Below are 17,391 nucleotides of genomic sequence, written 5' to 3'. Positions count from 1 at the left end.
GTAATTAATCACTGGAACAATTTACCAAAGTTTGTGGTAGATTCTCCATCACTGGCAATTTTTTAATGAAAGATTAGATGTTTTTCTAAAAGACCCTGCATAGTTCAAACAGGAATTATTTAGGGTAAGTTCTATGGCCTGTGTTATGCAATGGGGTTCAAAAATAATTAGATTAGTTCATGGAGGAAAGGTCCATTAATGGCAATTAGTCAAGATGATCAGGGATGCAATTTCATGCTCTTGGTGCCCTAAACCTCTGACTGCCAGATGGTGCGACTGGACAACAAGGGATGGATCACTTGATAATTGCCCTGTTCTTTTCACTCTCTTTGAAACACATGGCATTGGCCACTGTCAGAAGACAGAATAGTGGCCTAGACAGACCATTGGTCTGACCCAGTATGGGCATTCTTATGTTCTTATTCTTATGTAGCAGGTCAGACTAAATGATCAGAGTGGTCCCTTCCGGCCTTAGAATCTATGTCAATATAGTTCAGGGATTCCCAAACTTAGTTCGCGGCTTGTTCAGGGTAAGCCCCTGGTGGGCCGTGAGATGCTTTATTTACCTGAGCGTCCGCAGGTATGGCTGCTCCAGCTCCCAGTGAATCATAAAATCATAGAATATCAGGGTTGGAAGGGACCTCAGGAGGTCATCTAGTCCAACTCCCTGCTCAAAGCAGGACCGATCCCTAATTAAATCATCCCAGCCAGGGCTTTGTCAAGCCTGACCTTAAAAACTTCTAAGGAAGGAGATTCTACCACCTCCCTAGGTAATGCATTCCAGTGTTTCACCACCCTCCGAGTGAAAAAGTTTTTCCTACTATCCAACCTAAATCTCCCCCACTGCAACTTGAGACCATTACTCCTTGTTCTGTCATCTGCTACCACTGAGAACAGTCTAGATCCATCCTCTTTGGAACCCCCTTTCAGGTAGTTGAAAGCAGCTGTCAAATCCCCACTCATTCTTCTCTTCCGTAAACTAAACATCCCCAGTTCCCTCAGCCTCTCCTCATAACTCATGTTATCAGTGGCCGCAGTTCGCCATTCCCAGCCAATGGGAGCTGTGGGAAGCAGCAGGAAGTGGTGGCCCAGCCTGCACCACTTCCTGCAGCTCCCATTGGCCGGGAACAGTGAACCGCAGCCACTGGGAGGTGCAAGCGGCCATACCTGTGGACGCTCAGGTAAACAAAGTGTCTCGCGGCCCGCCAAGGGCTTACCCTGAACAAGCCATGAACCAAGTTTGGGAACCCCTGATATAGTCCATATAGTGAAATCCAGTCGATATAGAGTACTTGGACTTTCAGAAAGCCTTTGACATGGCCTTCACCAAAGCCTTTGATTATTGGGTCAGACCAATGGTCCATCTAAACCAGTATCCTAACTTTGGACAGTGCTTCAGAGGGAATGGACAGAACAGGACTGTGACACATGACAGAAAGGGTTAAGCATCTTGCAGGATAAATTACTCAAATTCAACCCTTAAAGGCATATGGGGAAATAATGTTTGTGTTTTTGTGCATTTACATATATATTGGTAGTGGCCAAGAATGTAATCAAATAGCCCCTGTCTATTCTGTATTCTGTTAATTCAGAGATTGAAAGGACATCTTAACATTTAAATGAATTGTAAACATAGGATATCACTGTATTCATCTCTCTTTGAAATGTACAGCACATTATCTATGAATGGTGGAAAAATAGGCAATTGCCTTATGTTAATCTGTGTGGATAATTACCGGCGATGCTTAGGAAATGGATCCACTTCAAAGTTCCCATGAGTGCCTATTCCGAGTTGCACAAGAAGGCCTGAAACTGTATAAAGATGTTTGGGTCCCAATCTCAGATCTGCTTGAGGCTTCACACAGTGGAAGCCTAAGCCATAAGGACTGAGATCCCAGTCCTGACTGGACTGCCCTGGATATAAACATTGGACTATAACCTATGAACTATTTCGAAAAGAACTCTTTGCATCTATAAAACTCATCATCTCTGCCATGAATCTGAATCTTAAGATTGTACTCAAGTCTGTATGTATACTGATCTTTTAACCATACTCTCTTTTCTTTTTAAATACATTTTAGTTTCTTTAATAAGAATTGGCTGTAAGCACGTATTTGGGTAAGATCTGGAAAAGTGATTAACCTGGGAGGTAATGAGTCCGATCCTTTAGGATTGGTAGAACTTTTTTATATGATGAATAAGATTTTCAGTAATCCTTATCATATTTGACTTGGGTATCTTGGGGAGGCCTGAGGCTGGGTTACTTTAAGGCAACTGTGTTGCTGGCTTCTGGGTAGCCAGTAAGGTATTGTAGAAGCTGTTTTGTGCTGGCTTGGTAAATCTAAGTATTGGAATATCCACCCGCTTTGGGGATTGTCTGACCCATTCTTTGCAGTTCACCCTAATTGAGTGACCACAGTTGGCTCCCCTGGGACTCCGGTCACAAGGACAATTTCAAGTGATCCATTTCCTGTCATCCAGTCCCAGCTTCTGGCAGTTGGAGATTTAGGGACACCAAGAGCACGGGGTTGCGTCCCTGACCATCTTGGCTAATAGCCATTGACGGACCTACTCTTTATGAACTTATCTAATTCTTTTTCCTAACCCAGTTATATTTTTGGCCTTCACAACATCCCCTGGCAATGAGTTCCATGGGTTGACTGTGTATTGTGCACCTTTTGTCTGTTTTAAATCTGCTGCCTATTAATTTCATCAGGTGATCCCTAGCTCTTGTGTTAGATGAAAGGGTAAATAATACTTTCCTATTCACTTTCTCCATACCGTTTATGACTGTAAAAACCTCTGTCATATCCCTCCCTTAGTTGTCTCTTTTCTAAGATGAACAGTCTTAATCTTTTTAATCTCTCCTCATATGGAAGCTGTTCCATACCCCTAATCATTTTTGTTGTTTCTCAGCACCTTTTCCAATTATAATATATCATTCTGGAGTTGAGGTATCCAGAACCACACACAGTATTCAACTTGTGGGTGTACCATGGATTTATATAGAGGCATTATGATATTTTCTGTTTTATTATCTCTCTCTTTCCTAATGGCTCCTAACATTTAGTTAGCTCTTTTGACTGCTGCTTCACATTGTTTTCAGAAACTATTGATGCTGCTGCCAAGATCTCTTTCTTGAGTGGTAACAGCTAATTTAGACCCCACCATTTTGTATATACAGCTGAGATTATTGTTTCCAATCTGTATCACTTTGCATTTATCTACATTGAATTTAATCTGCCATAGTTCACAGCTCCCTGAATTCTGCCTTCTTCCTCCTCAGAAAGTGGAACCATAAGGGCCCCTATATTCAGCTGCTGCCCAACATGCCCATGGAGGGGGGTATATTAACATTTCCATCCATTATTATATATTATAATAACCAGAAACAGCAAGAGGTTTAAGAACTTTAAAAAACAGACAAAGGCCATTTAAGAACAGAAAACAATAGAGGATCTTTAAAAAGTAATGAATATGGTTTGGAATATTCCACTTATGCATGTTGCCACCTTGCAAACTACCTGATTAAATCACTGGATTCCATCACATCCTCTCTTCTATCATTTTTCACAATCACTTATTCAATCTTGTTTTTAACTACCTTGTGTGCCCTTTGGAGCATGGACCATTTCTCCCATACACTAAAAGCTTCTAGAAGTTGTAATAATCAGTGGCTATTCAGCAAACTGAACTTTTACATTAAGGGCTTTGAAGAACTTTCTTCCTTCATAACAACCCCACCCACTAAAAGTATCTTCCCCTGGATTGTTAATCTGGTCTGTAGCCTTGGGATCCGCTCAGACTCTGCATGGAACCTAGATACCCAAATAGCCACCCAAATAACTGTGGCAAAAAACATCAGCTTCCATCTGCAGCAGGCCAGATGATTTGTCTCATTCTATCACATTGTGATCCACCCTTTCGTAACTTCTCCGCTTAACTACTGCAATTCTCTATGTCCAGGAATGAAGCCCTATGGTTTTAGGAAGTTTCAACTAATCAGAATGCAGCAGCCCAGATGCTTAGTGACATTCTCAGCAGCACAGAGCACCCCCAACAGCACTTTTCTCTGCACTGAGTCCAATTCCAGGTGTCTACCTTGATATTCAAAGCTGTACATGGGACTGGCCCTGGCTCCCTGAGACACCCCTCTTTCATCATGACCCCACATTCACACCACTGCTTTCAACAAGACTCATGACTGTAAGAGACAGAACCATCCCAGGAACCACACCAAAACTATGGAACTCACTGCCATATGAAATAAGAATGGCCGCCAATCCCACCTCTTCATTCACGATGCTTTCCTGCAATAACACCTTCCTCAAACCAACACTACTGTGTTACCATAGTTCAGAACAAACCTTAAATCCCCTTGTTGCTAGCAAGAAAAGGAGGGAGGGAGACTGAGATAGATCAACGTTGTTATTCTTACTCTCACTTACATACTAAGATGATGGGTGCCAATACAAGAACCTGGATAGATTAAGGGCACTGATGGGTTAAGCTTTTTTCCTTAACAATGTCGCTACACTGAACATGCTACTACTGCTCTCTTAAACAATGCCTCAGAAAGCCAGATAAAAAACATTACCTTGCAGGCAACCAGCTCCCAAATGTGCAGGCTCATGGGTTTGCATCTCATTTACACTAAGGCCACTGAATACTGCTCTGGCAATATAAAGGGGTCTTGGAGGGGGCAAAAAAGTAAACCTACAAGTGAATATAATTATTCACTTAAAGGTCCCTTTATATCTTAAGAGTGGTGTAAAGAGGTCAAAGTTTAAATGCTAATTATGTCCTCAGATCTTTAAAAATAAAGAACCAAGTTAAGAAATTTACCTTTAGCCTTAGATCAAAGTAAGAGGTAAAATTTTCAAAAGTGACCTAGGTACTTAGGAAGAAGTCCCACTGAGTTTCAATGGGATTCAGGCTTCAAGTACTCAAGTCACTTTTAAAAATGAGACTTAAGAGCTATTGGAAATTTTACCCATTATCTCTCAAAAAGGGTAAGTTCAAAGTGTCTAAACATTTAAGGTTTTGGGTTACAGAAATATTAAATTTCTGATTGGGATATAGTGGGACAAAGACAAATGTGCCTTTCATGTTCAAATAATTTTAAATAATAGCTGAAATAATTTTGTTCAAACTTTCAAAAAATAAAAAGTCCTCTTTGGGTTGAGTCACTTCAACTGGAAAAAGAATGATGAGCAACTCAAAATGGAGAGTTAGAAAGGAAGCTAAGAATAAAGCTTTAATTACCTTGTGCCCATTAAAATATTCATAATTTATTTCTCCCATAACTGAAAGATGAAATGATCTTTCCCTGAGGTGCTTACAAACTAAGTTAGACGTGATGTACATAGATAGAAACAAGGAGGGCAGGGGAATTGGAGTTAACACCCATAAGACAACATTACTCAGTCCTGGTCTACACTGGGGGCGGGGGGGAATTGATCTAAGTTATGCAACGTAGCTGAAGTTGACGTACTGAGATCGACTTACCGTGGCGTCTTCACCACGGTGAGTCAACTGCTGCTGCTCCCCCCTCGACTCTGCCTGCGCCTCTCACGGCACTGGAGTACAAGGAGTCGACGGGAGAGCGCTCGGGGGGTCGATTTATCGCATCTAGACTAGACGCAATAAATCGATCCTCGCTGGATCAATCGCTGTCCGCCAATCCAGTGGGCAGTGAAGACATTCCCTGAACAAGAGTACTGCATGGTGTGACGGAGAGAAAAGGGTGAGGATTCTTTTTAATGCATGGCTTGGTTGGTTAATTTCACATGGGTGTCATAGCAGAAATGGGTCTTGAGGAGATAACTGTTCAAATCATTACATAGAGATCACAAGTGAAATCTTACAAGTTACTGCAAATCTAGGAGAAAATTGCCCTTCAAGAGACATATGGCATGTCCTTCCACTTCTGCCAGACTGGAGGAGTCTGTGTATAACCAACCGGAAGAAGTGCTGTGTAGATCGAACACTTGTCCCTTTCATCAACAGAAGTTGGACCAATAAAAAGCATTACCTCACTCACTTTGTCCCTATAATCAACCATTCAGAATTAGTAGGTTATATTGTAAGACTGGTATAAAATGGTAATTAGAAAAGCTTTGATTCATGAGTCAGAGCTGTACAAAGCAATTAATACAGAATACAGAAAAGCATGAAAAATTCCTTCCAGCACTGCAAAGTAGAAGGAAGAACTACGTGGGTATGTGACTCTGGGGGCTTTGTCTACACTGCAAAATAAAGGTATGCGAAGAGTGTTTGTCTCATTGGTGGTAGTGCCTGCTGACAGCCATGTGGAACTGAAGAAATTCAGAGAATTATAAAAGGAAACTTTTTTTCAGTACCTCCTGCCCATTCAAGAAACAGCCAGGTGCTAGTCCCAAACTTTTAAGAGATCTTGCTATCAATAGGGAGTTACCTGCTGGAAGTATTTGTCACAGTTGATGTATTCCTTATCATGGGAGTCTTGCAGTTTGTTTGTTTTGATGTACTGCCAGAGGGCCTGGATAATTGCTGATCGGGTCTGAGTGTGTATTCCCAACAAACGGGCCAGTCGTGGGTCCAATTTAAACTGTGGAGGCTACAGCAGAGAGAGAGACAGAAACAGACAGACAGAAAGATGCACAGGGTTGAGGTGAGTTTTGTTTTTAATTTTTTAGTGAATTTGTTCCTTATAAAAGGTGGCAGACTCAAGTAATCAAGGCAGCAAAAGTGCAAGCTGCCCAAGAAGTGTGCCTCAACCCTGCCCTGGAAGAACAATATTTAAGGGTGAAAGGAAAGTTCAGTCCCTGTGGAACTCTTGGCCGATGTGTTGAGCTTACCAACAAGGGGACCAATCAGTACCAATTTTGATCATGGCTTTTGTAATGTGGGGACAAGAAACTGGACTGAGAACCACCAATATTAATTCATATAAGCAGGCCACTAAATAGACATCAGAGGGTAACAACTTTTCATCACTATTGATCCAGTCCAAATTTGAATCAGGGATCTACGATCTAGAAAGTCCCATTAGCAGTCATCTAAGATATCCAGCCTCCTAGCTAAAATGAGTTATAAATAGACCAGGGCAAACAACTGATTTTTTGATTCAGCGAGCAAACCAAAAAAAATTAGAATATTTGGCTCATTTTCAAAAATTTTCAGAATTTGTCAGCAAATTGAAAGTGTGTGTCTGTCCATCCCTTATAAACTTTAGTCTAGTGTTAGGGCATTTGTATAGGATCTGGGAGATCCACATTTGAATCCCCACTCTGAAACAGGAACTTGAATTCAACTCTCTCTGCCTTCTAGGTGAGCATCCCAACAACCAGACTAGAAGTTATTCTGTTCTCACCTCATGCCTGCTGATGCTTATACACTTTATATAAATACTTAGATATTCTTTAGGGCAGAGACTTGAACTCAGCTCTCCTCCCTCCCAGGTGAGTGATCCAGCCACCAGGCTATAGGCTATGCATAAATACTTAAATATTCATTGGGTCGAAAGAAAGAAAGAAAGAAAGAAAGAAAGAAAGAAAGAAAGAAAGAAAGAAAGAAAGAAAGAAAGAAAGAAAGAAAGAAAGAAAGAAAGAAAAGGAATGACTCTATGACCTGGTGATTAATACACTCATCTGAGAGGTAGGAGATATGGATTCAAATCCCTCCTCTGACTCAGGCAGAGAGAAATCTCAATATGCAAATATGCTTTGAATCGTTCCCTCTCATATCCAGACCCTGACACAGGCTACTCACATAATTTCCAGAGCCTCTGCACCCAAAGGTACAGCATGCCCCTGTTTGCCAGTTTTACCTTAAACCATAGCTCCTGTAAAGTACATAGCACTTGTGAGCACTTATAACAAAAGAAGGTTTATTTAAGAAAGAATAAAGATTTAACTAGAAACAAGAGTGGTGGAAAAAAACGGTTACTCACCTTCTCGTAACTGTTGTTCTTTGAGATGTGTTGTTCATGTCCATTCCAATCAGATGTGTGTGCGTGCACATTCACAATAGCTGGAAGATTTTTCCCCTAGCAGCAACCATAGGGTCGGCCTGGGCGCTCCCTGGAGTCGCACCTTCACGGCCTCCAATATAGAGGCCGACACTACACCCCCTCAGTTCCTTCTTGCCGACTACTCCGACAGAGGAGTAGGAGGGTTGGTATTGGAATGGACATGAACAACACAGCTCGAAGAACAAGTTACAAGAAGGTGAGTGTTGTCAGTAGCTACCGGTGTGGTGCTCTGGTCTTGTTCGATGATGATAACAGTCGGCTGCGTGCGAGTTCCCTCTGTGTGCTGCCCCAGCTCTGCACAGATAGCTAATACAGCAGACCCCGAGAGCACCCCCAAAAACCACAGATTCTTGTAAGGTACGACGGAACCCGAGCCAGGTTTATTGTCAAACAAAGCACAGTAATAGTTCCCTATAGACTCTACAGGGCATACTATGAATTTGTGCTCCCTGGCAATGGATACAGCTAAGTCAGTGGCAGGACACTCCACTGCCCCCTAGGCTGGACAAAGGTATGCACTCCTGAACCTACTTTTATACAGTGGCAGGACAGATTACTCATTATAGTTCAAACAAATCTATCCATCATGTTGTCTTTTTGACCCTGTGTTTAAGATGCACCTGCCTGTTCCTTGTTATGTCTGTGGAGCGTTCTGATGCCATCTTGGCACAAGTTCCTCTCATTAGCACTTATGTGTGTGTGCACGTGCTTCTAACAACCTTTTCTTGCCAACTTCTGTGAGTGGGACCTGCCTCTGGCTCACAGCCCAGCTTTGTTTAACACTGCCTGGAAGTACTATGGTTCAGGCTTCAGGCCTCAGACTGGGCCTCTGATACAAGAGTTTATGTTTCAGGGCCTCCTCTTACTACAGTGAGTACCCGTTTTTTATTGCCACTCACTCTCAAGCGCTTGTTCATGTCCAACCTGATTGCCTTCTATGATGAGATAACTGGCTCTGTGGATATGGGGAAAGTGGTGGATGAGATATATCTTGACTTTAGCAACGCTTTTGATACAGTCTCCCACAGTATTCTTGCCAGAAAGTTAAAGAAGTATGGACTGGATGAATGGAATATAACTACCTGAAAGGGGGTTCCAAAGAGGATGGATCTAGACTGTTCTCAGTGGTACCAGATGATAGAACAAGGAGTAATGGTCTCAAGTTGTAGTGGGGGAGGTTTAGATTGGATATTAGGAAAAACTTTTTCACTAGGAGGGTGGTGAAGCACTGGAATGTGTTACCTAGGCAGGTGGTGGAATCTCCTTCCTTAGAGGTTTTTAAGGTCAGGCTTGACAAAGCCCTGGTTGGGATGATTTAGTTGGGGATTGGTCCTGCTTTGAGCAGGGGGTTGGACTAGATGACCTCCTGAGGTCCTTTCCAACCCTGATATTCTATGATTCTATGATAAGGTGGATAGAAAGCTGGCTAGATTGTTGGGCTCAACAGGCAGTGATCAACAGCTCGATGTCTAGTTGGCAGCCAGTATCAAGCGGAGTGCCCCAGGGATTGGTCCTGGGGCCGGTTTTGTTCAACATCTTTATTAATGATCTGGATGATGGGATGAATTGCACCCTCAGCAAGTTCGCAGATGACACTAAGATGGGGGGAGAGGTAGATACGCTGGAGGGTAGGGATAGGGTCCAGAGTGACCTAGACATATTGGAGGATTGGGCCAAAAGAAATCTGATGAGGTTCAGCACAGACAAGTGCAGAGTCCTGCACTTAGGACGGAAGAATCCCATGCACCGCTACAGGCTGGGGACCGATTGGCTAAGCAGCAGTTCTGCAGAAAAGGACCTGGGAATTACAGTGGACAAGAAGCTGGATGTGAGTCAGCAGTGTGCCCTTGTTGCCAAGAAAGTCAACAGCATATTGAGCTGTATCAGTAGGTGCATTGCCAGCAGATCGAGGGAAGTGATTATTCCCCTCTATTCAGCACTGGTGAGGCCACATCTGGAGTTTTGCCTCCAGTTTTGGTCCCCCCACTACAAAAGGGATGTGGACAAATTGAAGAGAGTCCAGCGGAGGGCAACGAAAATGATTAGGGGGCTGGGGCACATGACTTACAAAGAGAGGCTAAGGAAACTGGAGTTATTTAGTCTGCAGAAGAGAAGAGTGAGGGGAGATTTGATAGCAGCCTTCAACTACCTGAAGGGGAGTTCCAAAGAGGATGGAGCTCGGCTGTTCTCAGTGGTGGCAGATGACAGAACAAGTAGCAATGGTCTAGTGGGGGACGTCTAGGTTGGATATTAGGAAAAACTTTTTCACTCGGAGGGTGGTGAAGCACTGGAATGCATTACCTAGGGAGGTGGTGGAATCTCCTTCCTTAGAGGTTTTTAAGGCCCGGCTTGACAAAGCCCTGGCTGGGATTATTTAGTTGGGGATTGGTCCTGCTTTGAGCAGGGGATTGGACTAGATGACCTCCTGAGGTCTCTTCCAACCCTGATATTCTATGATTCTATGTCAATTCCAATAAGGAGACTCACAAATCCAAGTTCAGGAGGCAGGGTCGGAGTCGTCCACTGATTGGAGCACAGCTCGTCCGCAGGCCGCATCATCTCTGGCCTGTTGCGTAACTGCATAGTGTGTGGTAAAAGCGTGGATGGAGGACCACGTCATCACCCTGCAGATTTCCTGAGTGGGAACCTGAGCCACGAACGCTGTTGATGAAGCCTGAGCCGTGGTGGAGCGTGCAGTGATCGGGGGTGTGGGAATCCCCGCCAAGTTGTAGTACTTACGGATGCAGGATGTGATCCATGACAAAATGCATTGTGATGACACGGGTAGGCCTTTCTATTCTGTCTGCCACCGCCACAAACAGCTGGACCAATTTTCTGAGCAGCTTCGTTCTCTCGATGTAGAAAGCTAGCACCCTGCGGACGTCTAGTGAGTGGAGTCTCTGCTCCCTGCCACTAGAATGCGGCTTAAGGTAGAACACCGGGAGAAAGATGTCCTGGTTAATGCGAAACTGTGATACCACCTTTGGGAAGAAAGCAGGAGGAGGTCTGAGCTGCACTTTATCCTTATAGAACACAGTATAAGGGGGTTCTTAGGTTAAGGCCTTGAGTTCTGAGGTTAGGGCCTTGAGGGCGAAGGGGATGCCTGAGCACACCTCCTGAGGGTCGAGCCACCACTGGAGGGAGTCGAGGACCGGGTGAGGCAGGGTCACTATCCTGTCCAAGCTGTCCCTGGCCAGGCAGTACACTGACACAAGCCACGACTGAAGAGGTCGAAGCCTGAGTCTGGCATGCTGCACCATGTCCATACAGGGAGCCATGTGTCCGAGAAGCTTCACGCAGCTTCTTGCTGTGGTGGTGGGAAACTGTCTGAGACCTCAAATGATATCGGTCATGGCCTGAAACCTTGCTTATGAGTCCAATACTGGGTAAGCCCAATACTGCCCCTATAAATTCTATCCTCTGTACCAGGGACAGAGTTTAGATTTCGCTTTCTTTAGAAAGAGATCCAGATTGTTGAAGGTGAGGGGGAGGGATAGCTCAGTGGTTTGAGCATTGGCCTGCTAAACCCAGGGTTGTGAGTTCAATCCTTGAGGGGGCCATTTAGGGATCTGGGGCAAAAATTGGGGATTGGTCCTGCTTTGAGCAGGGGGTTGGACTAGATGACCTCCTGAGGTCCCTTCCAACCCTGAGATTCTATGATTCTGATGAATCTGACCTGAGCTTCCACTTGGGTCTTGGAGCGGCCCTTGATCAGCCAGTCATCGAGGTACGGAAACACCTGTACTCAGTGCCTGCTCAGAAACGCAGTGACAACTGCCATGCACTTGGTGAAAACACGAGGTGCTGCTGACAGGCCGAATGGGAGGACTGGAAATTGGTAGTGGCTGTTGTTCACCATGAACCTGAGGAACTTCCTGTGGGGCTGGGTGATTGCAATATGAAAGTATGCGTCCTTTAAGTCGAAGGCAGCATACCAGTCTGCTGGATCCAATGAGGGAATGAGGGAGGCCAGAGAGACCATGAAGAACCTGAGTTTCTTCAAGAACTTGTTGAGTTCTCGCAGGTCCAGGATGGGCCTGAGGCCACCTTTGGTTTTCGGTATTAGGAAATACCATGAATAGAAGGCCTCGCCCCTGCTCCTGAGGAACCTTTTCCACTGCCCCTAAAGGTTGGAGCGACTGCAATTCCTGGATAAAGAGCTGCTTGTGAGAAGGGCCCCTGAAGAGGGATGTGGGGGGGGGGGGGGTAGGAGGGGTGGAAGGATGGGAAGGCACAGAATTGGATGGAGTATCCCCTCTCTACCATGCAGAGCACCCATCGGTCTGAGGTGATACGGGATTATGCATGATAGAAAGGGGATAGTCAGGATGAGAAGGTAAGGCGGGGTGGATCCATTGTCAGGTGTGGTACACCATCCTCAACCATGCATTCAAAAGGCCAGCTTGGGCCGTGAAGATGGCTTGGGTTGTTTCAAGCCTGGCCAAAGGGTTGGTGCGGCCTTCTCTTGCCGTTCCAATTCCTCCTTCTGGACCCATCTTGGCAGTTCTGCTGACCAAACAGCTGCTGGGGCTACAGGCAGAAGTGTCTCTGTTGTGTTGAAGGAGTATAGCATCCCAGGGACCTGAGGATGACTCTGGAATCTTTAAGGCTGTTCAGCCATTTGTCCGTCTTTTCTGAGAAGGGTCTCACCCTCAAAGGGCAGGTCTTGAATGGTTTGCTCTACCTCATAGGGGAGGCCAGAAAACTGGAGCCATAAGCCCCCTCTCCTGGCCACTCCAGTAACCATAACTCTGATTGCCGCATCTGCCCCATCAAGTGCCGCCTGAAGGGACGCTCTGGAGATCAGTCTCCCGTACTCAACCAAAGCCGAAAATTTGGCATGAGAATCTGGGAGGAGCAACTCTGTAAATTTAGCCATCACCAAGCAGGCATTGTAGGAGTACCTGCTGACAATGGCCTATTGGTTGGGTATTCGGAGTTGCAGTACCCCTGTGGAGTAAACCTTTCGCCCGAAAAGGTCTAATTTTTTGGCATCCCTATTCTTGGGCGAAGGGCCTTGAAATCCTTGCCTCTCCCACTGGTTAGCGGCGTCCACCACCAGGGAATCAAGCTGAGGGTGGGAATAGAGGTGCTTATAGCCCTTGGAGGGCACAAAGTACCGGTGCTCATTGTGCTTGGCCGTTGGTGGCAGCGAGGCCAGGGTCTGCCAAAGGGTCTCAGTCATGTCCGTGATTGTCTTTATTAGTGGTAAGGTGATATGGACAGGGCCGGAGGGAGCCAGGATGTCCACCATAGGGTTCGTATCATCCACGACTTCCTCCACCTTAATGCCCAGACCCTGGGCAACCCAGCGCAGCATCTCCTGCAACACTCTAGAGTCTTCCAGAGCTGGGGCGACTGAAGTGCCAGCTAGGTCCTCATCTGGTGAGGAGGAGGAGGAGACCAGCAGGGGAGGTGGTTGCTCCCGACCATTCCCACCCGAGGGATCTCTTTACCCCATGGGAACTGCAGTAGGTTGGCCTGGTCCTGGTGCTGTGAATGGCACGGGTGTCAGTGCTGACACTGGGCCCTCGCCAGTGCCGGCGCCTGGCGCAGCATGAACACTGAGGTTCTTGTAGGTGCCGGCACAGCCAGCGCCAATGGCAGAGGCAGTGTCAGCGCTGGAGCCGCGAGTGCGTCGTGCGCCCGAGCTGTAATCGGGGCCGCTGATGCCCCAGTGCTGAAGCGGTCGATGTCGGTGCAGTCGGTGCCGGTGCCAAAAATGACACCACAAGTGCCAGTGTTAGCGACCGAGACACTGGCGCCGGTGCCAATGTGGCGTAAGGAACGTCGCGGACACCACTGATGCTGCAGCCGAGTGGGACCCCTGACTCCGACCCTGGGCTTGATGGAAAGTCCATGGAGCCCAAAAGGGCCACGGTTGTGGATTTTGCTACGGAAGGGCCCACTGCATCAGATGGGACCGCCTATGGTGCCATGAGGAGGATCTTCTGCTATAGTCGGAGCGATAGTCGGAGAAAGAATCAATCCTGAAGCACTTGCATGAGAGGAAAGTGATCAGGAACAGCCAGCATGGATTCACCAAGGGAAGGTCATGCCTGACTAATCTAATCGCCTTTTATGATGAGATTACTGGTTCTGTGGATGAAGGGAAAGCAGTGGATGTATTGTTTCTTGACTTTAGCAAAGCTTTTGACACGGTCTTCCACAGTATTCTTGTCAGCAAGTTAAGGAAGTATGGGCTGGATGAATGCACTACAAGGTGGGTAGAAAGCTGGCTAGATTGTCGGGCTCAACGGGTAGTGATCAATGGCTCCATATCTAGTTGGCAGCCGGTATCAAGTGGAGTACCCCAAGGGTCGGTCCTGGGGCCAGTTTTGTTCAATATCTTCATAAATGATCTGGAGGATGGTGTGGATTGCACTCTCAGCAAATTTGCGGATGATACTAAACTGGGAGGAGTGGTAGATACGCTGGAGGAGAGGGATAGGATACAGAAAGACCTAGACCAATTGGAGGATTGGGCCAAAAGAAATCTGATGAGGTTCAATAAGGATAAGTGCAGGGTCCTGCACTTAGGACAGAAGAACCCAATGCACAGCTACAGACTAGGGACCGAATGGCTAGGCAGCAGTTCTGCGGAAAAGGACCTAGGGGTGACAGCGGACAAGAAGCTGGATATGAGTCAGCAGTGTGCCCTTGTTGCCAACAAGGCCAATGGCATTTTGGGATGTATAAGTAGGGGCATAGCGAGCAGATCGAGGGACGTGATCGTTCCCCTCTATTCGACATTGGTGAGGCCTCATCTGGAGTACTGTGTCCAGTTTTGGGCCCCACACTTCAAGAAGGATGTGGATAAATTGGAGAGAGTCCAGCGAAGGGCAACAAAAATGATTAGGGGACTGGAACACATGAGTTATGAGGAGAGGCTGAGGGAGCTGGGATTGTTTAGCCTGCAGAAGAGAAGAATGAGGGGGGATTTGATAGCTGCTTTCAACTACCTGAAAGGGGGTTCCAAAGAGGATGGCTCTAGACTGTTCTCAATGGTAGCAGATGACAGAACGAGGAGTAATGGTCTCAAGTTGCAGTGGGGGAGGTTTAGATTGGATATTAGGAAAAACTTTTTCACTAAGAGGGTGGTGAAACACTGGAATGCGTTACCTAGGGAGGTGGTAGAATCTCCTTCCTTAGAGGTTTTTAAGGTCAGGCTTGACAAAGCCCTGGCTGGGATGATTTAACTGGGAATTGGTCCTGCTTTGAGCAGGGGGTTGGACTAGATGACCTTCTGGGGTCCCTTCCAACCCTGATATTCTATGATTCTATGATTCTATGATATGAGTCCGACTCTGACTCTGAGTAGGAGGGCCAGGAATGGCACTGCTCCTCTCGAGGTAGAGCGTCGAGAAGCAGGGGACCGACTGCACTCCCTGGATGGTGGTGTTGGAGTAGAAGGGTGCCGAGGCGATGGAGATTGGTGTGCCATCAACGCCAGCTTTCCCTTAGACTGCTCGGAGGGTCGGGATGGAACCTGTGGTGCCGGGATGTTCTCCTGTCTCAGCAGCGAGAACAGAGCCATGAGTCTCAGCAGGTCCTGCACCACCTCAAAAGCCTCTGGGGTGGACAAGAGCGGTAGATGCTCTGATGCGAGGGAGTGAGCGAGACTGGCCCAGACTTGATGCCTCTCTTGGGCACCACTCTGAGTTCCCGAGGCATGGCCTGACAGAGGTGCCACAGGTGGCTGTCCCTGGGTCTTGCCGAGGGAGATCGGCCTCTCTCCGACCTCTTTTTCTTCTGCACCAGCAATTGGGACCAGTGCTGAAGGCTGGACTGTCCCCGAGAGGCTCCATGACGGTGCCCAGCCTCCTTGTGAGCATCTTTCTTCAGCACCAGATCCTTCAAAGACAGCACCAGAGCGCTTCGCGCCAAAGACGATGTGCTGGGAACAGGATCCCTGGTGCCTGGGTCTGACTGAGGTCAGAGACCTGCCTCCATAAGGAGAATTTTGAGACACTGCTGCCTCTCCTTAATAGTTCTCGGTCGGAATTCCCGACAGATCTTGCAGCGGTCTTTCTCATGACCCTCACTCAGGCACCATAAGTGGGAGGTGTGGAGGTCACTTTTTGGCATGCGCTTCGCACAGATCTGTCAAGTCTTAAAGCTCGGGGATTGTAGCATGCCCCGGTAACAAATGGGAACCCCCCTATAACTGAAACTTATAAAGAACTATTAAACTATACTAACTACTGGAAACTAACTATGTACAGCTTATAAAGCACTGCTAATCCGCTTGCCAAAGCAAGAGAAGAGGAAGGGGAAGTTCCAGCTACTGTCACTGGCGGTAAGAAGGAACTGAGGGGGTGTAAGGTTGGCAGGGCTCTATATTGGATGTCATGAAGGCGGCACTCCAGGGGGTGCCCAGGCCAACCCTACAGTTGCTGCTAGGGGAAAAATCTTCTGGTTACTGTGCACGTGTGTGCGCACACATCTGTTTGGAATTGACATGAACAAACACTCGAAGAACAAGTGGTTATAGTACACAACAAAACTATAAAACTTTGAACCTGGGTCTACACTTATCAATAGTTATCTTTCCTATCTAACAAAGTAGATTTGCCCCCAAAGTTCAGTCTCTTGCAAAGATGGCTGGTTTCTCAATAACTAGGATCCAAACGTTCATGAAAACACCCCCCTCCGCCCGGGGTTTTCCTCAGTGAATGAATCCAGAGTGCCTTTCTCAACACATTCTTACAATGAAAACAGTCTTTTGTTTCTATTCACAGGCAGGGCAAACCCCTGCCCTGTTGCAGAGTTCCTTTTCTATCTCAAAGTGGTTTCAATTGTTTATTGTTGTCTCTGGTGGTTTTCCATTGATTGTTCTGAGACGTGGCAAGAGTAGACCATAGAACCTTGTATTACCTCACTGGCTGACTAGGAAGGGGTGACATCTCCTTCTTGCTTGAATGGGGAATCAAGAAGACACATTATCTCCTGGTGACTGATTTCTATTCCAAGTCCATAAAGCATACTTTCAATATAAATACATTATTCCTTAAATATTATCCATACACACATCTTGCAATCATAGAATCGTAGGACTGAAAGGGACCCCAAGAGGTCATCTAGTCCAGTCCCCTTCACTCATGGAAAGACTAAGTATTATCTAGACCATTCCTGACAGGTGTTTTTCTAACCTGCTCTTAAAAATCTCCAATGATCAAGATTCCACAACTTCCTAACTGTCAGGATCTTAAGCACTGGAATAAATTACCCAAGGAAGTTTTTCCTAATGTCCAGACTAAATTGCCCTTGCTGCTATTTAAGCCCATTGCTTCTTGTCCTATCCTCAGAGGTTAAGAAAAACAATTTTTCTCCCTCCTCCTTGTAACAATCTTTTACAGACTTGAAAACTGTTATGT

The 17,391-nt window shown here is 46.2% G+C and overlaps 1 protein-coding gene across 22 annotated transcripts in view; it reads right to left on the bottom strand.

Moving 5' to 3' along the window:
• SMARCD3 (SWI/SNF related BAF chromatin remodeling complex subunit D3) overlaps positions 1-17,391 on the bottom strand; it is a 213,751-nt gene that overhangs the window by 18,664 nt on the left and 177,696 nt on the right. For all 22 annotated transcript variants that reach the window (XR_012157682.1, XM_073335002.1, XM_073335004.1 and 19 more), the window contains one exon: positions 6,437-6,598. Coding sequence is in view for 21 of the 22 variants with exons in the window: in XM_073335002.1 (XP_073191103.1) it covers positions 6,437-6,598 (162 nt within the window). In the remaining variant the exon portion in view is untranslated. The remainder of the gene's footprint in view (positions 1-6,436; positions 6,599-17,391) is intronic.

The sequence above is a fragment of the Lepidochelys kempii genome, chromosome 2, assembly GCF_965140265.1.
Source record: "Lepidochelys kempii isolate rLepKem1 chromosome 2, rLepKem1.hap2, whole genome shotgun sequence".
In the NCBI taxonomy this organism is placed as follows: Eukaryota; Metazoa; Chordata; order Testudines; family Cheloniidae; genus Lepidochelys; species Lepidochelys kempii.
The sequence above is the reverse complement of the archived record's forward strand: the minus strand, read 5'-3'. Positions and strand labels throughout refer to the sequence as shown.